The sequence below is a fragment of the Schistocerca gregaria genome, chromosome 2, assembly GCF_023897955.1.
Source record: "Schistocerca gregaria isolate iqSchGreg1 chromosome 2, iqSchGreg1.2, whole genome shotgun sequence".
NCBI lineage: Eukaryota > Metazoa > Arthropoda > Insecta > Orthoptera > Acrididae > Schistocerca > Schistocerca gregaria.
In genome coordinates, this window is record NC_064921.1 from 846,868,239 (window position 1) to 846,890,331 (window position 22,093).

At 44.2% G+C, this 22,093-nt stretch overlaps 1 protein-coding gene across 1 annotated transcript in view; it reads left to right on the plus strand.

Annotated features, from left to right (window-relative positions):
* The first annotated feature begins 302 nt into the window (after nt 1-302).
* The window catches only part of LOC126335203 (Usher syndrome type-1G protein homolog), a 216,278-nt gene continuing 194,487 nt past the window's right edge, over nt 303-22,093 (plus strand). Inside the window, exon 1 of the mRNA XM_049998213.1 lies at nt 303-599. Coding sequence (XP_049854170.1) covers nt 577-599 — 23 coding nt within the window. The 5' untranslated portion in view covers nt 303-576. The remainder of the gene's footprint in view (nt 600-22,093) is intronic.

Below are 22,093 nucleotides of genomic sequence, written 5' to 3' on the forward strand. Positions count from 1 at the left end.
CAGACGAAAGATGTCGGTACTGGAAATGGAGAAGACTCGAACTTCCTTTAATGGTTCACTAAAATACCAACCATAAGAGGAACACCGGGGAAAACAAGCGAATGCACACCGCATAGGAACGAAAGCTGCTTGCTCAAGCGCTGCTGGTGTTTACACCGGAGAGAACCCTCCTCCGCTTCTGTGCCAAGTGGGCCTGTAGACGACCGGTCAGCGAGAGCAGCGCAGAGTTTTGTTCTGGCTGACGCGTCAGCAGCAGCAGCAGCGGCGGCGCTGGGTGCCAGAGCCGGCTAGGCAGCATGTCCGGTTGCCAGGTAACCGCCGCGGCCTGCCGGCCACGCTGCCTCGGGCGGCATCCGCCAGAGGTCAGCGCCTCCGCGCACCCGCCAGGTGAGTCGGCGTGACGGACGGCACACGGCAGTGCCGGGGCGGCCTACGAGAAGTGGACGTGGTGGGCATGCGCGCCGCTATCGCCCAGCCGTCGCGTCCCCACTTGCGTGTGCATGTGTGTGTGGTGCGCGGAAGATAGCGTGTCAGTCTAATCTGTGACAGTGTCAGGCGCCGAGCCGGAGCGTCACCATGTCGTCCGACAGGTTTCACAAGTGAGTAAGACGCACCTGTTTTGTTTTTCCTGACCAGCGGTCGTACAGCGCTAATTGTGCCCGCGGCGCTCTGAAAACGTTCTGAAGGATTCTATCTCACTTCTCATAATGTTTAAGTAATGCAAGAAATTTGCACCTGCAGATGAGCACCATGCTGCCGAAACTCATCGTTTTACTTTTTTTATTTTTATACACATATTTGTTTCGCCTGCCAAGATCAGGGCCTGAAAATACAGTCACAGACATCCTAAGTTATCGTTGCCAGTGCGGAGAAAATTTCTTTTTCTACTGTGCTCTTTGATGAACTTGGTTTCAGAAGTGAGTCCGAGGCACTTGTTTTGTTTTCTCCGCTGAGCGGCCTTACAGGGCTAATTCTGTCTGCAGCTCTTCGTTAGTGAGATGAGGATACCTTTCGACACGCTTCGGAAAGCTTCTTCCTCATTTCCCATCATGGGAGTAACATACAACTTTTAAATAAAGTAAGAAAATGGCACCCGAAGATAGCACCATGTTGCCTAAACTAGTGTTCTTAACTACTTTTATATATTATTTTTTATTTATGCATATGTTTCACCTTGCAAGACTAAGGCCTTCGGTGCCTCCCTTACTTACACAAGAAAAGCTTAGTGAATCGACAAGAGAACATGCGTAGTATTGATTAGAGGAAGAATGAGGGTAATAGAGAAATACTAGGAGATGCAGAAGGAAGGAAGAAAGAGGTACGGATGAGAAAATCATGAGTTGTGATCACAGTCCGACAGAGATCCTGGTCCAGTATTGGACAGACCAAAAGCAGCTGGGATATCCCTCGAGGGTAGTTACGCTTATGATAACAATGTCCTCTGGAATACAGGGTGGTTTTGGGTAAGCCGCAAGTTGGAGGGTAGTTTATTCCGGAATCCCATGCCTGAAATTGAGGAGGAGACGAAGAAAGAGCTAGTGTTGTGCAGAGGTATATCCAAGACGCTGAACATACCAAATGTGGTGTTGAAGCTATGAAGTGATGACAGGTATATTAGTGAATAATGATAGACAGCTGGATTTCTTTGATGAAGCATCAAGATCAAGATAGTGTGGAGAGCGTATACAAAGGAACTCATCTCAATGCACAAATGGTGCTACAGAGTCCTGGCTTAGTTTGTCTACGTTGTGGATTCATGATGCTGTAATTGTGCATAAGGCATGTAAATATGAAGACCTACACAAAAGTGGCATACATGTGTGTGCATGGATTTGAAATTTTTTAACGTTTTTCTAAATACTGACTGAATCAACAAAAGGTGTTTTATTCAGTCAGAGACATAATATTGTCGATGCCACGACATATGGTTTTTTTTCTGTTTTGCTGTGTCTGAAAGCTGTGATGGTTTATTTGATCTTTGATAAGACTACTCTTGGAGAATACATCTGGTGCTCCATCACCAATTATGCTGAGTCGAGGTGACCTACACGCTAGTAACTATTGTTTTTTAATAGCCCAAAGTGAATTTTCTGCATTAGATACACGTATATCACGGGCTTTTATATACCGTATAAATTATGAAAAGTATGTGACAGGTGATTATACATATCTGCAGGTCCTTTCAAAATTTCTGTTACAGCCTTCTAGGGATCGTAAATAGGATTTAGTAGATAAAGCTTTGATAAGGAACCTAAGGCCGGAAACGTACCGTTTAGATGTAGAATAAGTTTGAAAATCGGGTCTCTTTGAAATCTCGTGGTATGGACACAAACTGAGAAGAGAACGCCATCGTCAGTCTCCGTTATAATTATGACGTTACATATCATTTTCCTCTGACTAAAACGACGTTGTGCTTCGTCACGTAGAAGAGAACCCCATGACGAGTACTCGAAACATTGCTCACACCAAGGACTCCTGTTGAGCACACAGGTCGCAACGTACCGCCTTCGCTGTTTGCCTACTGTGAAGTGGGAGATTCGAAAGTGATTCACTCTTCAAACTTGTTTTGTATTCAGATTATAGAGGCCTATCCATATAAACATGAAGTACTTCAGTTAGTCATAATTTTTCTCAGAAAGCTCGTAGAAACGGGAAAGTTGTATTCTTGCTCTCAGAATCTCTGGGAGAATCAGAAGTAGCGCCCATTGTTGGCAAGTTTATTGCTGTTTCTGCACCTGAGGCCCTTTGTCCGGTGTAGCGCCGCGTTTGCTCGTCCAGCCTTAGTTCGTTCGTAGCATCGTCGGTCGCTGTATGTGGAGTCTGTGACTGTGTAGTTCAGGGTGCGTCACAATAACGAGCAAATAAGTGATTCGTTTGCTGCGTTTAGTTGGCAGAAAAATGCAGTACACACTTCGAGAGCGGGTGGAAGACGGAATCACTGGTTACAACACAATGGGCATTCCGCAGAGAATTCAACGTTCGCAGTTTTCCAACACAGGCAACAGTTTTATCGACTGTAAGGAAGCTGGAGACAACTGGTGTACTAAATAGTGACAGTGGTAAACACAGACCATGACTGAGTGCAGAGGTTATTGATTACATTCGAAGACACTTGGAGAGTTCTCCGAGGAAAGGATTGCGTCGCTTGAACCAGGATTGTGGAACCAGGATTGCGAAGAAATCGGCATTTCGACCATGTAGGGTGTACATGATGCAAGCACACATTGCAAGAAGCAGATAACGAGGAAAGAATGCGTTGCTATCGATGGTTTTACGGGTTTCTTATTCATTGCCCAGACATGTTCTTCTTTACTTGGTTTATAGATGAGGTATGGTTCCACCCGTCAGGTTACATCAACACACAAAAGTGCAGATACTTGGCTGATATAAACCCCCCATATCATATATGAAACACCACCGCGTGACGAAAAGGTTGGAGTCTGGTGTGTGGTGTCAGCTTCCAGGATTGTTGGCCACATTTTCTTTGATACGACTGTCGACACGAAGGGTTATACCGGCATCTTCAATACATTTACGGAGCAGCTAGCTAACATCGAACTTAGAGAAAGTTACAATGAAGAGCCACAGAAACTGGTACACCAGCCTAACATGGTCTAAGGCTCCCGCAAGCACGCAGAAGTGCCGCAACACGACGTGGCATGGACTCGACTAATGTCTGAAGTAGTGCTGGAGGGAACTGACGCCATGAATCCTGCACGGCTGTTCATAAATCTGCCGAATATGAGGGGGTGGAGATCTCTTCTGAACAGCACGTTGCAAGGCATCCCAGATATGCTCATTAATGTTCATAACTGGGGAGACTGCTGGCCAGCGGAAGTGTTTAAACTCAGAAGAGTGTTCCTGGCACCACACTGTAGCAGTTCTGGACGTGTGTGGTGTCGCATTGTCCTGCTGGAATTGCCCAAGTCCGTCGGAATGCACAATGGACATGAATGGATGCAGGTGATTAGATACGATGTTTACGTACGTGTCACCTGTCAGGGTCGTATCTATACGTAACAGGGCTCCCATAAAACTCCAACTGCACATGCCTCACACCATTACAGAGCCTCCACCAGTTTGAACAGTCCGTTGCTGACATGCAAGTAGGATCCATGGATTCATGAGGTTGTCTCCATACCGGTACACGTGCATTTGCTCGATGCAATTTGAAACGAGATTCGTCCGACCAGGCAAAATGTTTCCTGTCATCAACAGTCCAATGTCGGAGTTGACGGGCCTCATGCGAGGCGTAAAGCTTAGTGTCGTGCAGTCATCAAAGTTACACTAGCCCCAATCGATGATGTTTCGTCTAATGGTGTGCACGGTGACACTTGTTTATAGCCTAGCTTTTCTGTCACGTTGAACGATTCTCTTCAGTCGTCGTTGGTCCCGTTCTTGCGGGGTCTTTTTTCGACTGCGGCGATATCGGAGATTTGATGTTTCACCGGATTCTTGATATTCACGGTACACTCGTGACATGGTTGAACGGGATGATCCCCACTTCTCGCTACCTTGGAAATGCTGTGCCCCGTCGCTCGTGCGCCGACTATAACACCATGTTCAAACTCATTTAAATCTCGATAACCTGCCATTGTAGCTGCAGTAACAGATCTATCAATTGCACCAGACACTTGTTGTCATATGTAGGTGTTGCCGTCCGCAGTGCCGTCTTCTGCCTGTTTACATGTCTCTGTTTTTGAATACGCATGCGTATACCAATTTCTTTGGCGCTTCAGTGTATTTCCAACAAGATGGAGCACAGTGTCACATGTATAAAGCTTCCATGCAACTTGTAACCATTTTCTTTGCTGTCCCAGGAACCTCAAAAAATTTCTGACTCCTCCGACCACCTGACCTAACCCCCAGATTTTTTTTCTTGTGGGTGTATCTTAAAAGCTGAGGAAAAGACCACGAACTACTGCAGAAGTCCGTGAGGCCATTACACACGAAACTAGCAACATTGGCGGGGATACACTTCACGGAACGTCGCGGAATGTTGTGAAACGAGTACAGTTGTGCATCGATGCCGAGGGAGGGCACTTCCAACATTTGCTGTGAGGACTATGCAAGTATATATGTAATCTCCCAATTGTGTACTGTCAGCTCCCAAAATCGCAAGTGTGTGCCATTATTAGTTCAAATGTTACAATTCTTATAGCAGTTCATGTGTATATTGATTGCTCTGTACATACTGAGTGTTTTAGTACAAGGGACCAGTGGTCGCAGTTAACTCGTTGCAGAGTAATAATGTAATTACGGTTCATTGGGTTCGTTTCTCAAATTACCATTGTTTCTGTAAAAGAAATACCTTTAAGTCATTCGAAAATCCGGCAATATGCATTCACCAAAACGCTCAACACACAATATAGGGTAATCCTACAACCCTCAGATGCTACAGTGCTGATGGTGTGTTTGCCGTCGCTGTGGGAACACCTCGGCATAACAAACGTTCCGTGAACCCATACACGAAGTGCATATCGGCCATCTCTTCACCATCTGACCTGTTCATACTGCTGTGTGCAAGTAAAACTGCCAGAGGAACGAACTTGAAACAGATCTGGGCAGTACTGAAAGCAGGCGTTAGGGCGAAGAGTAAGTTGGGCATCACTGTTACCAACAGCAAATGGGAAAATCTGTCTCCTAATCAAGACATGCAGCACATACCACACTGTAGTGCCTTTGTTTTAAGACGTACTCTGCACAAATTTTCGTTGCCCGGATTGAGTCTGATAATATTCGCAAGTGAGAACACATTTCTTGTATAGCACATACCGCCGTCATTTGCACTTTAAATGAAACAACAACTTTACTGTTACCAGTCAATGTTTATTTATTTCCACTACACGTTTCAAGGCTTTAAACCTACATCATCAGGTGGATTTACCTTAGTTAGTACGACATTTGTGCGTGTGTTGTGTTACGATTTTTTGGAGGAGCTTGTGGCACTACCTCCAGTGGTCACAGGCACCTTTAAAAAATATGACTGTATACATGTGTTGTATACAGTCATTAACCAAGAAAAGAAACATCAATGATGAAATTTCGGAGAGAATATAAAATTGTTCGAAATTTTATCATTATGTATCGGACATAATTAGGTATTGGGAAATACTTGCCAGGGCGAAGCTCATGATGTGCTACTCATATTATCTGACAATTTTGACATGTTGTTGTTGTGGTCTTCAGTCCTCAGACTGGTTTGATGCAGCTCTCCACGCTACTCTATCCTGTGCAAGCTTCTTCATCTCCCAGTACTTACTGCAACCTACATCCTTCTGAATCTGCTTAGTGTATTCATCTCTTGGTCTCCCTCTACGATTTTTACCTTCCACGCTGCCCTCCAATGCTAAATTTGTGATCCCTTGATGCCTCAAAACATGTCCTACCAACCGGTCCCTTCTGTTTGTCAAGTTGTGCCACAAACTCCTCTTCTCCCCAGTTCTATTCAATACCTCCTCATTAGTTATGTGATCTACCCATCTAATCTTCAGCATTCTTCTGTAGCATCACATTTCGAAAGCTTCTATTCTCTTCTTCTCCAAACTAGTTATCGTCCATGTTTCACTTCCATATATGGCTACACTCCACACAAATGCTTTCAGAAAAGACTTCCTGACACTTAAATCTATACTGGATGTTAACAGGACTTGAAACGCCAGCTCGTGCAAGCACTCGTTCTACCGAACCTCCACTATTGTGATGTGATTCAACAAGGCATGAGTAGTGAAAACAAAAGACGGCTAGAGCTAACCATGAATGCCTGTGTGCGTTACACCTGCAACATTCGCCGATATGATCATGTTAGTGCTTCATACTCCGAGCTAGGGTGGCTGCGGCCGGACAAACTGCGTGACTACCACACTCTATGTCTACTTCACCGACTCCTCATCGCGCAAGCACCCCAGTACCTAGCTTCAGAGATTAAAATCCTGTCATACCATCATAATCGAAACACGAGGTCACTCTTATCTGGTATCCTAACTGTGCCCACTCACAAAACAAAAACTTTTGCAAACTCCTTCTCAGTTGCCGCTGTCCGCCTCTGGAACAAACTGCCCCTTACCTTGAGGAAAATTCAATCTCCTGTTGCTTTTAAGAAGAAGTTGAAGCATTTCCTACTATCATCCGCATAAAATTCTCCACAAAATTAATGTGCAAGGCAAATCCTCTCATCTGTCAAATAGCAAAGCTAGTGTCTCCTATCTTGCTCCTGAGATGCCTTCCTCTTCATCTATCTCTATTAGACACGCAGTCTCCTTTTCCTTTATATTTTCCTTAATTATGTTTCATCATGTCTCTCTATTCTTCTCCTCGCTTCACCATGAGTCTCCCTCATACTCCCTGCTGCCAGCACTCCTATCTTAAATCTTTCTCTTCAATAATGTATTTTTCGAGGTGTACCTTTCTAATTGTTTATCTCACTTTTTGTATTAGATGTAGTTTAACATGCCTACTGAAACATATGACTGTAAAATAAGTAGAATGCCTGGTTAGATGTAAGAGAGGGCCTGATGGCCCTAATCTTGCCAGGTTAAATAAATAAATAAATAAATAAAAATAAAAAAAACAAATTTCTCTTCTTCAGAAACGCCTTCCTTGCCATTGCCAGTCTACATTTTATATCCTCTCTACTTCGACCATCATCAGTTATTTTGCTCCCCAAATAGGAAAACTCCTTTATTACTTTAAGTGTCTCATCTCCTATTCTAATTCCCTCAGCATCACCAGACTTAATTCGACTACATTCCATTATCCTCGTTTTGCTTTTGTTGATGTTCATCTTACATTCTCCTTTCAAGACACTGTCCATTCCGTTCAACTGCTCTTCCAAGTCCTTTGCTGTCTCTGACAGAATTACAATGTCATCGGCGAACCTCAAAGTTTTTATTTCTTCCCCATGAATTTTAATACCTACTCCAAATTTTTCTTTTGTTTCCTTTACTGCCTGCTCAATATACAGATTGAATAACATCGGGGAGAGGCTACAACCCTGTCTCACTCCTTTCCCAACCACTGCTTCCCTTTCATGTCCCTCGACTCTTATAACTGCCATCTGGTTTCTGTACAAATTGTAAATAGCCTTTCGCTCCCTGTATTTTACCCCTGCCACCTTTAGAATTTGAAAGAGAGTATTCCACTCAACATTGTCAAAAGCTTTCTCTAAGTCTACAAATGCTACAAACGTAGGTTTGCCTTTTCTTAATCTTTCTTCTAAGATAAGTCGTAAGGTTAGTATTGCCTCACGTGTTCCAACATTTCTGCGGAATCCAAACTGATCTTCCCCAAGGTCTGCTTCTACCAGTTTTTCCATTCGTCTGTAAAGAATTCGCGTTAGTATTTTGCAGCTGTGACTTATTAAACTGATAGTTCGGTAATTTTCACATCTGTCAACACATGCTTTCTTTGGGACTGGAATTACTATATTCTTCTTGAAGTCTATGGGTATTTCGCCTGTCTCATACATCTTGCTCACCAGATGGTAGAGTTTTGTCATGACTAGCTCTCCCAAGGCCGTCAGTAGTTCTAATGGAATGTTGTCTACTCCCGGGGCCTTGTTTCGACTGAGATCTTTCAGTGCTCTGTCAAACTCTTCCCGCAGTATCGTATCTCCCATTTCATCTTCATCTGCATCCTCTTCCATTTCCATAATATTGTCCTCAAGTACTTCGCCCTTGTATAAACCTTCTATATACTCCTTCCACCTTTCCGCCTTCCCTTCTTTGCTCAGATGGGTCAGATTTTTGGACTCAAAGGTAGATCTGAGCAGTATATAAGCAACAGAGATGTGCTGTCGACGAGAGATCCTGGGTAAGACGAGAAGTGGCAGAACAAGGAATGAGACAATACGAAACACCTGCAGATGAAGCCCTTATAAAGAACTATGGGGAGTACTAGGCTTAAATGGGTTGACTACATTACAAGAATGAGACCAGAAAGACTTCCGAGAAGAGCCGTAGAAAGCACACAATCTGGACGAAGACTAATTGGAAGACCAAGAACAAGATGGAGAGACCACGTGAAGGTTGATGTCAACTGCAGTAGCACGAGATGCTAAATGATAGACTGTAGGAGAAAAAAGAAGCTTGAACAAGACTGTGTGAGCGACCTTCATAAGCAGAAACGTTTCAGAAAGAAGAAGAAGAAGAAGTGGCAATGGTCAGACACAAAGCATTGGCAGCCTGAACCTCCCAGTCCATGTCAGTCCAGAAGCAAGCAGCCCACCAATCTAATGATTTATAAATAACGAGTATCGTGCATACCTTTTAATAGGGTTGATTTTAAATGAGGGTGCAGAGTGTGGCTAAATGAAGCAAGTGTCGCTAGGTAACGGATAGGCACAGAGGAAGCATGTTTTGTAACAAGTGTTTACCTTCAGTGTGGACAGCTAGCTGTCTTTCTGATGAGTGGTTGGTAGCAATCGCAGTCTACTCAAAATTGATTCATCATTTCATAAAAACTGTTGTTAAAGTAGGTAGGATCAGTTGTCTCACTGACTCATCAGTTCGTGGTTTAGTAAAACACTTGCAAACACTTAATATCTATTATGTTTCGCCATTTTAAAAGTAAAAGTGTTCAAAGAAAAATTGTTTGTTGCAATGTTTGGTTAGTCACTAATGCTGGTGACAGTGGAGGGGGAAGGGGGTACTAACTGCTAATATCTTATTACACTCAGGGATAATAGTCTCAGAAAGATTGGCACCACTGCTTTAGATGCCCCTGAATTTATAAATGAGAGTAAGAACGTTTTGCAGTATGTTGCTGCATCATCTGTAGACGTGTCCACTTTTACACACCCGCAGTTACTGATCAGTTTGCCGTAGTGAAAGACAGATGTGGAAGAGCAATTTTAACAAAACGTTTCCTTCGTCTACACTCGATAGTGCGTCTCTCACAAAACGAAATGCCTGTCGTGAATGGAGAAGACTGCCACTCTCTGAAGGCTACGTTCAATATCGAGGAAGTTTCGTAGTGAGATTTTAATGCGACGACTTAAACGATTTCAGTCGCACGTTCCGAGTGGTCTTATGGTACTTCGAAACCCTCAGCGACCGTCATGGCGGCTACTGTCTGCTGATATCGTTATCTTCTTGACGATGAAGACTAAATAACTGGGCTGACGCAGTTAAAAAATTGATCCTGATCTAACTAAAGAGAATGTCGAAATATTCCTGGAATGAAACATCTGCTAAAGAGTCTGTCAGTTTGGAAGAAGTGGCTCTGTATATTTCGACTAAATATATTTTTGTTCTGTGACCTTTCTTATTTTCGTAAACATTGAATCCATATTAGTAATGCCAGAGGTTTTTTAACAAAAAAAAGGAAAGTTGCCATGTTATCATTGAAATATCTAATATCGGGAAGATAATTCAAAGTGACCGGTTTTACGCGTGAGGGACAATCTTGTCTTATCACATGTGTTATCAAGAAACGATGCTTACGTAAACATAAAAATGTCATTTTTAACTCTCACAAATAAGAAAGGGTTCTGAAAACTCCTTTGCTCTGTTAAGTGAAGATTTTCGAATATTTTGTACTTCACCAGCGGTTAATCCAGAAGTGGCAGGCTGATAACGACTCTCCACTGCTCGAGATGCTTTCCTCAAAGAAAAATATATTTAGTTCGCTGTTTAAAATTTTAGAAAAACTACCAACAAAAACTCTTACCACCAGAATTGAATTTTAGAGTGTGACCTTTCGAAGGAAACCACTCACTAATACTTCAAAGAACATTACTTACCATTTTCTCTATGAATATATGAAGATGGTATCTGTTCTTTCAGACATGTCCGAAAATACCATGTTCATATAGTTAAGGTTAGCCGGCCATTGACCTTCTCCTTCTGTACTGGATGCACACGCATTGCCCGAACCCTTAAGGGGCTCAGTAAGATTGTCTGCCGCGAGTAATGAGTGTAATGGGCAGTGGCACTATGAATGTAGTGTGTGGGCGTTAAGTTGGGGATGTGGGTCTCACGGGGAGCGAGCAAAGGATAAATCCCTGCAATCACACTATCCTCTGTGTCCTCGGTGGCTCAGATGGATAGAGCGTCTGTAATGTAAGCAGGACATCCCAGGTTCGAGACTCGGTCGGGGCGCACATTTTCAACAGTCCCCGTTGATGTATGTCAACGCCTGTCGACAGCGTAGGGTCTTGATTTAATTATCATTTCATACCAATTCCTCGGTTGTTTATGTATGTTTGCATTGATAAGAATACTTGTGTCAGCTGCAAATTCTGACTTTTGTATAAAACACGGAAGGTCGTTTACGTACACTAATGGCCATTAAAATTGCTACACCACGAAGATGACGTGCTACAGACGCGAAACTTAACCGACAGGAAGAAGATGCTGCGACATGCAAATGATTAGCTTTTCAGAGCATTCACACAAGGTTGTCGCCGGTGGCGACACCTACAACGTGCCGACATAAGAAAATTTTCCAACCGATTTCTCATTCACAAACAGCTGTTGACCGGCGTTGCCTGGTGAAACGTTGTTGTGATGCCTCGTGTAAGGAGGAGAAATGCGTACCATCTCGTTTACGACTTTGATAAAGGTCGGATTGTAGCCTATCACGATTGCGGTATATCGTATCGCGACATTGCTGCTCGCGTTGGTCGAGATCCAATGACAGCATAATATGGAATCGGTGGGTTCAGGAGGGTAACACGGAACGCCGTGCTGGATCCCAACGGACACGTATCACTAGCAGTCGAGATGACAGGCATCTTATCCACATGGCTGTAACGGATCGTGCAGCCACGTCTCGATCCCTGAGTCAACAGAGGGGGACGTTTGCAAGACAATAACCACCTGCACGAACAGCTCGCTGACGTTTGCAGCAGCATGGACTATCAGCTCGGAGACCGTGGCTGCGGTTACCCTTGACGTTGCATCACAGACAGGAGCGCCTGCCATGCTGTACTCAACGACGAACCTTGGTGCACGAGTGGCAAAACGTCATGTTTTCGGATGAATTCAGGTTCCGTTTACAGCACCATGATGCTCGCATCCGTGTTTGGGGACATCGCGGTGAACGCACATTGGAAGCGTGTATTCGTCATCGCCATACTGGCGTATCACCCTGCGTCATGGCATGGGGTGCCATTGTTTACACGTCTCGGTCACCTCTTGTTCGCATTGACGACACTTTGATCAGTGGACGTTACATTTAAGATGTGTTACGACCCGTGGCTCTACCCTTCATTCGATCCCTAGTAAACCCTACATTTCAGCAGGATAATGCACGACCGCATGTCGCAGGTCCTGTACGGGCCTTTCTGGATACAGAAAATGTTCGACTGCTGCCCTGGCCAGCACAATGTCCACATCTCTCACCAATCGAAAACGTCTGGTCAATGGTGGCCGAGCAACTGGCTCGTCACAATACGCCAGTCACTACTCTTGATGAACTGTGGTATCTTGTTGAAGCTGCAATGACAGCAGTACCTGTACACACCATCCAAGGTCTTTTTGACTCAATGCCCAGGCGTATCAAGGCCGTTATTACACCAGAGATGGTTGTTCTGGGTACTGATTTCTCAGGATCTATGCACCCAAATTGCATGAAAATGTAATCACATGTCAGTTCTAGTATAACATATTTGTCCAGTGAATACCCGTTTATCATCTGCATTTCTCCTTGGTGTAGCAATTTTAACGGCCAGCAGTGTATATGAGGAACAATAGTGGGCCTTAGATTGAGCCTTAGAAGACCCCACAAATGATTCCTCCCCAGTTAGAGGTAACTGCCCTGATAACTGAGTATAACTTCCTGCGTTATTTTGGTTAGATATGACATTATCCATTGGTTAGTAAACCGTCAATTCCATATAACCTTAGTTTATCTAAGAGATTGCAAACTATCATCTCTCCAAACTGTTCCTCAACTGTACACAGTACACAGTGCTTTAAATTGTGCTCATATCACTCTGCATTTAGCGTTATCTTAAGAGCAGTAAGGAGACCACACCCTAACCACGAAAAACACCATCATGCCGTAACACTGCTTCCTCTGTACTTCACTGTTGTCACCTCACATGATGGTAGGTAAAGCTTTCCACGAATTTCGCCAAAACCAAAGCCTTCCACCCAGTTCTCACAGGGGATGCGTGATTCATCACTCCAAAATACTCCTTTCCACTTATCCCATGGCCAGTGGCATCGCATTTTACACCACCTAAAATGTCGCTTAGCATCGACTACAGAAATTTCTTGCTAATGTGGAGCTGCTCCACAAACGATCATAGTATTCCATTCATTTTAACTCTCTAATGTAAAGGCACGAAAGAGGCAATTCTGACATTGCGGTAGATAATGGAAGCAAGACTAAAGAAAAACAAGACACGTTCATAGGTTTTGTCGACCTGGAAAAAGCCTTCGACAATGTCAAGCCTTCTGAGAAAGATAGGGGTAAGCTATAGGGAGCGACGGGTAACATACAATATATACAAGAGCCAAGAGGGAATAATAAGAGTGGACGACCAAGAACGAAGTGTTCGAAGAATAAAGGGTGTAAGACAGGATGCAGTCTTTCCCCCCTCTATTATTCAGCCTGTACATCGAAGAAGCAATGATGAAAATAAAAGAAAGGTTCGAGTAGAATTAAAATTCAAGGTGAAAGGATGTCAATGATACGATTCGCTGATGACATTGCTATCCTGAGTGAAAGTGAAGGAGAATTATATGATCTGCTGAACGGAATGAACAATCTAATGAGTACAGAATACGGATTGAGAGTAAATGGAAGAAAGACAAAAGTAATGAGAAGTAGCAGAAATGAGAGCACCGAGAAACTTAACATTAGAATTGATGGTCACGAAGTACGAGTAGATGAACTTAAGTATTCAGCTACCTTGGCAGTAAAATAACCAATGACGGACGGAGCATGGATGATATCAAAAGCAGACTAGCAATGTGAAAAAGGGCATTTCTGGCCAGTTTGAGTAAGAAATTTTTTTCCGAACGTACGTCTGGAGTGCAGCATTGTACGGTAGTTAAACATGGACTGTAGGAAAACTGGAACAGAAGAGAATCGATGCATTTGAGATGTGGTGCTACAGACGAATGTTGAAACTGAGGTGGACTGATAAGCTAAGGAATGAGGAGATTCTGCACAGAATCGGAGAGGAAAGAATTATATAGAAAACACTGATATGGAGAAGGGTCAGGATGATAGGACGTGAAGGAAAGACTTCCATGGTACTAGAGAGAACTGTAGAGAGCAAAAACTGTAGAGGAACATAGAGATTGGAATACATCCAGCATATAATTGAGGACGTAGGTCGCACGTGCTACTCTGAGATGAAGATGTTGGAACAGGAGAGGAACTCGTGGCGGGCCGCATCAGACCACCATAAGACTGACGAACCCCCCCCCCCCCCCCTCAAAAAAAAAAATGCACTGTCATGTGATGTATGTGAGGGAGTTGTGGGCTGGGCGAGGGGTAGAGGGAATGTGGAGGGAGACCAAGCCTTAACCACAGTGGGCAGCTTCAAATGGATGTAGGCTGCTGTAATTACACAGCGACGAAGATGCTTGCACAGGATAGAGTAACGTGGGAACCTGTATCAAACCAATCTTCGGACTGAAGACCATAACAACAGATCCACTGCCGTCTCGCCATTTCGTGTTGTGACAGAACGGGTCGATTTCACAGGAGCGAAGATGAACAAATGCTCACAGCTCTTAAGATATGCATTTTCGACTCTATCTTTACTGGGCATTTCTTCTTGTTTTGGCCCATTCTACAACCTCCCTAAATCTGCAGTACTTTTTTACAATAATCTTTGACTTTTGAGGTCGAATAGCATTACCTCTTATGTGGTCATACTTTGACACAACTCCTTAGATATGAACTTGTTGTAAACATTTGTGTTTGGCCAGCTGAAAATCTTACGATTATTATTGTAACTGCAATGGTGTGAGCAAGATTCAAACACGGGTACATAATGCTTACTTAAAATGATCGAGATGAGAAGGTCACTCCATAATTCTTCTCCAGTCACTTCAGAGTTCCACATTTCCAGTATTCGTGCATATTATTGTAGCACTTCTTCATTTATAAAGTCGCCTCACGACAGCTGCTGTGCTAAAGAAGCACCATAGATCCGTTTACACAGTATCGGTTGTGAAATCAACTATTGGACACAAAATAATGGAAGCAACAGAATGCACCTACATTAAACCATTCAAAGTGAGCCAAGAGAGTTCGTAGTCACTATGGTGTTAGTAATCAAATAAATAAATGGTACAAATAGTGAATGATTGAGCTTTATTTAATCGAGATTTAATTCTGTACGGTTGTGTACATACGAGTATAAAACATTTGTAGCCAGTGATCTGGTTCCGCACGATAAATGTACTCGGAATCCACAGTAGCCACCAAAGAGAAGTTCACTTTTGAACGAGGTAGGAAATTACACTAGATTTCCGTGGGCAAATGTTCTGGAATGTCAGTTATACGTTGCATTAGCCTTTTCCGCCGACGAGTTCTCGCTGAGTTAACGGTGCTCTCATTAATATCGATGACTCCGCGGGCAGTAGAGGGTGGTATTATCCTGGGAAGTAGTCGATCTAATTGCCTGTGTTATATCCGCTGAGGATTAGTGGGTAAGATTTGGGATTCATTTCGAGGAGGACCCAATTATTTTTCCCTTCCCTTTTTGTGACATTTATTGCGATGTTCACCTCTTCCTGTGTCTTGCGTATGGGAAAAACGGCAAGATACATCGTGGTCCAACTTCTACATTAGCCTGTACGCCTGACCGCTTGAGTGACGTAGTGCGCATGTCGAAGGGAATCAAGAGCTTACAGATAGGCCCATCGGTCAGAAAGACATGAAGAGTCCCAGAATGAAATTTTCACTCTCTGCAGCGGAGTGTGCGCAGATGTGAAACTTCCTGGCCGATTAAAACTGTGTACCGGACCGCAAAACTAGCCCAGCACCTTTTCCTTTCGCGGGTAAGTGCTCTCCCTACCGAGATATCCGAGCACGACTGACTACCCGAACTTCCGCCAGTACCTCGTCTCTTTGGAGGCAAAGGTCCGAGGTGAGGCTCCCGGTTCGGCACACAGTTTTAATGTGCCAGGAAGTTTCACATCAGCGCACAGTCCATCGCAGAGTGTGAAAATGGCTGTTGTACCGGACGAAAGTACACTCGCGCAGTACAGTTGTGAGTTCTTTGGTTTGAATCAAGAGGAGAACCGAGTGGATACCATTACATGTAAAATGTAAGTTCACTTTATTACAACACAGATAAGAAGAACTGCTTAACTTTATACAATTCATTTCCGCAGTGCCATGAGTCTCTGATCTTTAACGTATCACTTGACACAGAGAAATATAAGACTCTCACTCAGAATACATTTAACAATAACTTCTACATATTGTTCTTCCTAATACACTGATCTTACAGCCGTCCGTTGCGGCGGCGTAGCGAAACGTTTGTGGGCGTGGCTACTCTGGTGTTGCTAATTCGTCGATATGGCTTGCAACGGCTGTCTTTTGTTGTCGTTGCCTTGCGAGGTACCAACCTTGCATTGGCACCTCGCTCTTCGGATGACACTACAATATGACTCGGGAAACAATCTTTCAGGCTATGGCTAAACCATGTCTCCGCAATATCCTTTCTTCGAGACCGGCTAGTCCGGCAGGTGGGCAAGAGATCGTCTGTGAAGTGTGAAAGACAGAGATGAGGTACTGGCGAAAGTAAAACTGTGAGGCCGGATGTGAGTTGTGCATGGATAGATGGGTCGGTAGAGCACTTGTCCGCGAAAGGCAAAAAAGGTCCCAGTTTCGAGTCTCGGTCCACGATCTAGTTTTAATCTCCCAGGAAGTATCGTATATTGTTGCTAGTTGTGTGACGCCAGGTTTCTTCCATCATTCTTCCTACTGCGACGATCTCAAGAGCAGCACTTGACTCAACGACCTCAATTATTTGTTGTGTATATTCCAATTTCTGCCTTCGCCTACGGATTTTAACTTCTACAGTTCCCTCTAGGACCATGGCGGTTAGCGGTTCTAGGCGCTTCAGTCCGGAACCGCGCGATTGCTACGGTCGCAGGTTCGAATCCTGCCTCGGGCATGGATGTGTATGATGTGCTTAGGTTAGTTAGGTTAATGACCTCAGATGTTAAGTCCCATAGTGCTCAGAGCCATTTGAACCATGGCGGTTAATCCATGTTGCCTTGACATACAATGACGGAAGAAAATCACTACACCAAGGAGTTTTGCGATAGAAACGAAAGATGGAATGCCCATGTTTCTGCATCTGAAAGTTGACATCTATCCAGATTTCGCGCATGTTGCATAACGGCGATGCTAGTAGCACCACGATGGGTATGAAAATCACGTTTCCTGGAAATATATGCTGTAACGGTCGTGAGCGTTACTTAACTTTGAGACTGGACGCGGTGCGTAGACGCTAGTCAAGAATCCTGTTAAGGCGACAAAGGCACCGTTATCAACACCTCACTGAGTTGGAACGAGAACCTGCAATAGGGCTACGACCGGTCAGTATGGACGAGCGCTTCTAGGCGCTTCAGTCGGGAACCGCGCGAGCGCTACTGTCGCAGGTTCGAATCCTGCCTCGGGCATGGATGTGTGTGATGTCCTTAGGTTAGTTAGGTTTAAATAGTTCTAAGTTCTAGGGGACTGATGACCTCAGCTGTTAAGTCACACAGTGCTCAGAGCCATTTGAACCAATAGGGCTACGAGAAGCTAGATGTTCCTTCTGTAATGTTGCAGGAAGACTTGGCAGGAATATAGTCACTGTACATGATTGCTGGCAGCGGTGGTCACGAGAATGTACGATCGCGAGAAGACCGGACTCCGGATTGCCACGTGGCGCTACTCAGATGAAAGGCCATCGTGTTAGGCATTGGGCTCTGGCGCATCATCCTGCATCTGCAGCAGCAATATGAGCAGCACTTGGCCCCACAGTGGCACAACGAACTGGTACAAATCGGTTACTTCAAGGACAGCTCCAAGCTAGACGTCCTGTTGCGTCCATTCCGCTGGCCCCAAAGAAAACGGTTCAAATGGCTCTGAGCACTATGGGACTTAACATCTATGCTCATCAGTCCCCTAGAACTTAGAACTACTTAAACCTAACTAACCTAAGGACATCACACAACACCCAGCCATCACGAGGCAGAGAAAATCCCTGACCCCGCCGGAAATCGAACCCGGGAACCCGCGCGTGGAAAGCGAGAACGCTACCGCACGACCACGAGACGCGGGCCCGCTGGCCCCAAACCACCGCCGTTGGCGACATCAATGGTGTAAGGCGAGAGCTCATCGGAGTGCAGGATTGAAGTCTGTTGTGCTTTCTGACGAAAACTGGTTCTTCCTCGGGTCCAGTGATGGCCGTTTGTTGATTATAAGGAAGCCGGTTGAGGACCTGCAACCAACCTGTCTGCGTGCTGACACACTGAACCCACACCAGGAGGTAAGGTGTGCGGTGTGATAGGAGGAGCACTATCGTGGTCACCCCACGAATCCTGACTGCAAATTTGTACGTCATTCTGGTGGTTCGACCTACCGCGAGACCACGAGCTGCGGACTAACAATACAAAAGTAACGAATAATGATGTATCGTCTTCAGTCCAGGTAAAATTTATTTTTCTTATGTCACCTGATACTCTCCGTGAAAAATATCTCACTAAACTTTCCTTCATTTCACAGTGGGCAGACACATGGGCAGCGGGCATATATTTTGTTTGTATTTGACATTCAGAGTGTAAGCTTTTCAAATACTAATTTCCGTCGTTTCAGGCAAAGAATGTATAATGTACGATGAAAGTAATTCTTAAAGAACTCAAATATTTCGTCACATCCGCCACGAGATTCCATTCTGTATCCAGTGGAGCTAAAAACTGCAGTTATAGTGCTTCAGTAGCTTCCACGTGAAATACGAGGGCTATTCGAAAGTAGGGTTCGATTGGTTGCGAGATGGAAATCACAGTGAAAATCAAAAATGTTTTACTTGCAACAGTTAGCGACACCGTAGCAACTTTCCAATACCTTTCTCACAGACGACAGCCGCTTGTGCTTTCTGCCAATTCTCTAAGACGATCTTCAGCTTGTTGTCTGTGCCAAAATGTTGTCTTCGCAACAAGCATTTCGTGTGAATAGAGACGAAAATCAGAGGAAGCCTGGTCTGGCCTACATGGTGGACGATCAAACACTTCCCGCCGAAAACGCTGCAGGAGCCTCCTTGCCGCTGCAGAGTTCGTCCGAGAACTGTCATGAAGAAGGAAATGCATTACAGTTACGTTGTATGGGCTGCATGACATCTGGCGGAATCACAGGCGCGCATACTTGGCGGGAGACACTGTTTTCTAGGCGTCTTTACGTTCTCACTGTGCGCTCGGAACTTAAACAGCGATGTGGCGTGATCGAAGGGTATACTAGAGACAGTGTTCAACACACCTATAAATGGCTTCATCGGATTTTTACTGTGGGTTCCATTTCGTGATAGATCACACTTTGAATAGCGTCACTAGAAGAAAGTGACGAGTCCACTACCATTACTATGGAATTATTTATCGTGGCGTATTAGTGAAAGACTGTTTCTCTACGTCTTTAGCTCCTGACAAGTTTCGTCGGAACTGACATCTCAGAGGCAGTGAACATGCAGTTTGCAACAGAGGCATTCTCGCACTCTGCTGGAAATACAACATGGCGGATCTTCTGCGAAACCTCACTGCAAACGACATGCAGAAACGAAACTTTCTGGTAGATTAATACTTTGCGTCGGACCTTGACTCAGACAAGAGACCTTGCCTTCCGCGAGGAGTGTTCTTAACGAATGAGCTAGTCGAGCACGACTCCATGACTCCGTCACAGCTTCACTCCCGCCATTGCCTCTCTTCCATTTTCCAAATTCCACAGACGCTCTTCTGTTTCAAAACAACACATACTCCGCTGCAGGGTGAAAGATTTATGCCGGCCGTTGTGGCTGAGCGGTTCTAGGCGCTTCAGTCCGGAACTGCGCTGCTGCTACGGTTGCAGGTTCGAATCCTGCCTCGGGCATGGATGTGTGAGATGTCATTAGATTAGTTAGGTTAAAGTAGTTCAGTAGTTCTAAGTCTAGGAGACTGATGATCTCAGGTGTTAAGTCCCATAGTGCTTAGAGCCATCTGAACCATTTTTGAAAGATTTATTCTGTAAACAGGCCCCTAGGCCTAGTTTTTTTCATTAATTTATTTTAGTTTATTTGTGGTCTTCGATGCATGAAATGTCACAAATTATAGTGACCAACACTTATTTTAGTTAATGAGACATTAAATTACCCATGACTCGTATTTCAGCATATGACAAAATATTTACGTTAGGTTGTAAACATGGAAATCTGAGAAGTGATGTCCACGCAGAGGTTTCTTCCTAGCCTCGAGAAGGTGATAATCAGAAGGGGCCTAGCCAAGAGAATACTGTGGTGTGGCAGTATCTACAAAACAATTTCAGCGACGGTAGCTGTGGTTTTCCGACTCGTATGGGGACGAGAGCTGTCGTGATGCAAGAGCACTTTTCATTACGGCGCACACTCTCCAAACAACACTGGCTGGCACCATTCATCTGTGAATATTCGCAGCGTTTACGCCCTCATTCCACAGAAACTGCGTCATGCAGTACTCATGTTGTTCACTCAAGTAATGACAGCAGGTGGGAAAATGGTCTCTGCTGTGGAGGGATTCCACTTTTAGTGATTGTCCTGCCACCTACGTTTAGACCAAAGTGCTAATACTTGCAACTGTAATGATGAAACTAATGGCACACCATAAATGATGGGAAGAAATAAAGTTAAGTCAATATGGAAAGTTCCTCATTTGTTTAGCGGCTACAATGTTATACACAACGTTTAAAAAACTCCGTACATAATATTTTAGTAGACACAAAGAAATACTTGTTATGTAACAAAAAAATCATAGGTGCGATGTTTCCCCGCCAGGAGTTCATGAAGGGTTTGAAATTCCCTTAGGCCAAAGTTCACAGTTGTTTTGACTGCTGGGAGATGGAAAATCCTAAGGCAACGTACGTGTTTAGCTATTAATAGACATTTATCGTAAATGTACGGGCTGGTATTGTTCACGAATGCCTGACTGGGCCATATCTTCTGCCTAATACGCTTCCGCCTATAAGCAATTCCTTCTTTGGTGAAAACTGGCTTGGCACCTCATCTCTTGATGTTCGTATGTCTAACTGTTCTCATTAATGTGACATGTATTCAGGCGTTAACTACACCCACACATACATTGGAGGTCTTGCGTTTGGCAGCACAGCTTGCTTTGTTACACTCAACTGGAGTCAATCGATAAATGAGAATGGGGGACCGGACACCCAGGGTGAATCACACTGGACGGGTGGCGAGCAGTGTTCTTTTTAAAAGACTTAAATGTGCTCTTTGACGACCGTTGTTGTGTTAATGCGACACAATGGAACGTTCGTGTTATTATCTGCACTGAGAAAACGCGTCAGCCAGGCAGATTTTACGATAAACTCCTCTTAGCGAGTGGCGGGTTTCAAAACTAACGACTCTAATAGCAGAGCCTCTTTACCTGCCCTCAGATAACTACTATCTTTCCTGCTTGCGCGTGTCTTGTCTTACTTAATGATAAGCTAGGGCATGATGACAGATAGTGTCTTAGTAAAAGAAATAAATGTGCGAAATACACATAGCTTTTATTTTTGAATAATGTACTGCGCATTCCTGTTCAGGCGACCAGTGGCTGAAATACGCAGTGTGTGATTGTGACATATACATTCAGGGAAGATGGAGAAAGACAAATATGTCAAGTAGAAGTAGATAGATTTGGTCCGGAGAATTGTAGGAAGACGTGAGACAATACTGATCCTACAACTAACCATACACGACAGATCAAAGAAACACAAAACTACATGTGTAGCATCTGTATATTTATAGAAAGCTTTTGACAATGTTGACTGGAATGTACTCTCTGAAATTCTGAGGGTAGTAGGCATAAAACGTAGGAATCGAAAGATTAGCTAAATCTTGTATAGACACCAGACTGTACTTATGAGAGTCGACGGAGATAAGAGAAAGGCAGTAGTTGAGAAAGGGGTG